The sequence below is a fragment of the Sinocyclocheilus anshuiensis genome, unplaced genomic scaffold, assembly GCF_001515605.1.
Source record: "Sinocyclocheilus anshuiensis isolate Anshui unplaced genomic scaffold, SAMN03320099.WGS_v1.1 scaffold58, whole genome shotgun sequence".
Taxonomy (NCBI): Eukaryota; Metazoa; Chordata; class Actinopteri; order Cypriniformes; family Cyprinidae; genus Sinocyclocheilus; species Sinocyclocheilus anshuiensis.
This window is the reverse complement of record NW_015547688.1, coordinates 2,493,485-2,497,149: the sequence shown is the minus strand read 5'-3', so window position 1 is coordinate 2,497,149 and position 3,665 is coordinate 2,493,485. Positions and strand designations below refer to the sequence as shown.

Here is a 3,665-nt window from a genome sequence, read left to right as displayed (position 1 = left end):
GTGCAGCAGCTGCCATGGAGAGATTGACAACAAGAACAAGGGGCCTTTATTTTGGGGGGTAAAGTTTGGTTTGTTTAACTTGCTGAGTTTTCCATGGCGTAAAACCCAGACAATGGTTCCTAATCAGTCCGCTTGGAATAAATAGCTCTTCAAGACACATGATTCCAGTTTGGAACGCGCCAATTCCTGTTTTGTCTTTGCTCTAGTGCAGTGATTCATTGATGTACTTGTGTGACTTCACTGATAGAGCTAACCGGGCTTTGTCTTGTTTTCGCAGACATACATCTTCACGGATGGCGAAGATGAAGAACTGAAGAAGAAAATCGGTGAGTGCAGCTTCCTCAAGCGGAAGTCACAAGACATTCCCACTTTGATATGCACATAGTTTGGACTCAGCCTTCTAATCCTCTTAAAAACTTGTGGTTAGCTAAAGGGAGCTGGGCTCTTGGGGGAAGATGGTATTAGGGCACGTGCAGAGTCACATGACCTCTTAGATAATGGGCATTTCTCAAGTGATAGACATAAGTGTAGTATTACGTGAGCTTTGAAGTATCTGTCCTCTTGTCCACACAGGAAGCCATGCTATCAACACCAACTGCTCTGCTGCCCACAGCCGCCAGGCTCTGTCTTGCAAGATGGCTGTTGAGTATGACAAGTTCATAGAGTCTGGAAAAAAGTAAGCATTGCATGATTACGGTCACATTGTAAATACTTGTTTTAGTGTCAAACCAAACCATATTGGATGTTCTAATTATATCTCTGTCTGGTTTAGGTGGTTCTGTCATGTGGATGATGACAACTATGTGAATGGGAAGACACTGGTGAAGTTGCTGTCCAACTACCCTCACACTCAGGACATGTACATTGGGAAACCCAGCTTGGACAGGCCTATTGAGGCTACGGAAAGACTTGGGGACAACAAGATGGTAGGTGGTCCAAAATATTCTCATTTTTTTAAATAAATATATATATATATATATAGACTGGTTGTAAAGATTAAAAGGAGCATTAGGAATAGAAACTGATGCTTTTGTTTCTCCATTGCAGAGTCCTGTCAATTTCTGGTTCGCTACGGGAGGTGCAGGCTTCTGTATCAGCCGTGGGCTAGCTTTGAAGATGAGCCCCTGGGCAAGGTGCAAACAACTCTCAACTATCCAAATGCAGCGTCTAAGAGCATATTCAATGTTTTAAGATGTTTTATGTTGACTTACTTTACTATTTTTATGACAGTGGTGGCCATTTCATGAACACTGCCGAGAAGATCCGTCTTCCTGATGACTGCACCATCGGCTACATCATCGAGTCAGTTCTTGGGGTCCCTTTGACCCGAAGCAGCTTGTTCCACTCACACTTGGAGAACTTGCAACAGGTGTCCAAATCAGAAGTACACAAACAGGTGAGGAACTTGATACAGGCACTTTTTAGTTCTGTAAAATGCAGTATAGTTGTATTAATGCAGTGTTTCATATCATTTCATTTAGATTACACTGAGTTATGGAATGTTTGAAAACAAGAGGAATATCATCAACATGAAAGGGGCTTTCTCTGTTGAGGAGGACCCATCCAGGTAAGACAAGTTCTCAACACTCTAGATCACATTTGGATTTTGCTCTTATCTACATTTGCGTGCATGTACAAATCTAACATCTATTTTTTATTCTCTCTCAGGTTTAAGTCAGTGCACTGTCTGCTGTACCCAGACACTCCGTGGTGCCCTCCTCAGGTTGGCTATTAAGGTGACCGGCTCCTCTGTTGTATCCTCGTCCCTCACTGCCTCGGTATCTGAAAGGCATGAGGGACCAGTGTGTTATTGGGCCATGTGGCGCTGCGTTTACTCTGCAGTGGCGCATGGCCTTCCGTGGTTATACTGGGCTGCTGTGCGGCCCGCCTTTAAACAGTTCCTTCCTGCCTGGTGCCTGAGCTTCCTGTCCAACTCAGACATTACGAAGGGCCTGGCTTTCAGAAGGACGCTTTCAGTGCCAAGCTTTGCAGGCAATCAACTGTGCTTTATATGATTACTGTTGCTTGTATCCCATTTGCAATTCTCATAGAATGTAACTTTCTAGTATACCCAAGCCTTTTGCCAGCTTTATATGCTTAGTTTTAAATTCTAATTAGCAAATTAGCGCATACTTTATATTTTATTCTCTCCAAATGCCGTTCAGGATGTTCTTTCCCTCAGGTTTGATTTAATGATCGAGTTCTTTAAAATATTCAGAGGAAATCAGTAACATGGGTGCTTTGTCTAGTTCTAAAGGACTCCGGACAAAATTAATGAGATGAAGGTCCGCTTTTTTGCAAATTGATTTCTTTGATGTCAGTGTTATTATAATTATTATTGCTATCATTTTTTTATGACATTTTGTGCTGGCAATAGGCAAATTTTCCAAATATGCTGTCAGGTTATTTTAATCTGTGGTGTATGAGGACTGAGCACTTTTCTCCCTAAATCCTTTGGGCATTTTATGGTGATTGAACTGTTATATCTTAAAGCTGTGTGAAAATGTATCAAGTGCCCAAATTTTTAGATCTTTATATTATTTAATGCCAATGCATTCACACAATCTTGGCAGATAGATATGAGATTTTTGGCATGATTTTTTATTGTAATTTTTGTAGCTTTGCTCAAAGATGTACTGAAGTGGGAGTTGCACAGCTTGGTTTAAAAATACCTGTTGGTTGCTCAAGTAAAGCATCTCCTAGCAATCGCTTAATGCCGTTTACTCTTTTGAATTGGCACCAGGGCCACTGCCAACACAATGTACATTGTTAAAACAGATGGCAGTTAAAGTTTAAGATGTGTTTATAGCACAGATCTGAGTTCTCTGGTCCCTTTTGCACAGACTGGTCTGGCTTAGAGCCACAGTTTTCCCCATTCCTTCACGGCTGACAGTTGGACATCACTATGCCAACTATACAAAACATGTTAAGTGAGAGCTTTACACGAGCATCAACAGTGGTCCTAACAGAGTTGCAGTTTCTCTATGAGAATGACCCATATTGGGTGAGCCTGTATATTTTATTTTAAAGCAGTATTTATGTACTGTGCCATTTCAAAACAATTGTATTTGTACATAATTGTTTAGATATTATATGCATTTGGTCACCTATGGATCAGACCTTGTTCTGATGATTCCTCTAAAATGTTTTTTAATGCTCTGAATTTTGCTAATGGCTGTAATTTATATTCCAGTATCTGGATTCTTTGTTCAAATGTTGTCCTCTCAGGGATCACAATCCTGATATTGTTACCATGCGCCGCCTTGGTAATTCACCATTCAGCTTTTGAATAAAGCAGCATATTCGCTAAGAAACTTTACTGCACTGTTGTTTGTTTTCTTTCAGCTGACACACTACATACATATTTCAGATTTCAAGGGGTAGTTCACCTACAACTAAAACCTACAACACATACAAAACTTACATTTTAGCCTGTTTCTAAGACAAATTTATCATACGATTAATATAGACCACAAGCCACAATGAATGTATGGCGATCGGGCACTGATGTACTTTTTGAAAACATTTCCTTCCATTGAGTAATCAATAACATAATTTTCATTTTTGTCAACAACATCTAAGACAAACAGGGAAAAGGACACACTCACTACTATTGGGCAACACAGGCGACTTGCATCAATCATTTGGAGTAAAATCATTGCCAG

At 40.4% G+C, this 3,665-nt stretch overlaps 1 protein-coding gene across 1 annotated transcript in view; it reads left to right on the top strand.

Moving 5' to 3' along the window:
* The window catches only part of LOC107703400 (beta-1,3-N-acetylglucosaminyltransferase lunatic fringe-like), an 8,885-nt gene extending 5,566 nt beyond the window's left edge, over positions 1–3,319 (top strand). The window contains exons 2-8 of the mRNA XM_016506015.1: positions 278–326; positions 574–676; positions 773–926; positions 1,048–1,133; positions 1,231–1,396; positions 1,482–1,567; positions 1,669–3,319. Of these exons, the coding sequence (XP_016361501.1) occupies positions 278–326; positions 574–676; positions 773–926; positions 1,048–1,133; positions 1,231–1,396; positions 1,482–1,567; positions 1,669–1,735 (711 nt within the window). The 3' untranslated portion in view covers positions 1,736–3,319. The remainder of the gene's footprint in view (positions 1–277; positions 327–573; positions 677–772; positions 927–1,047; positions 1,134–1,230; positions 1,397–1,481; positions 1,568–1,668) is intronic.
* The last annotated feature ends 346 nt before the right edge of the window (positions 3,320–3,665 follow it).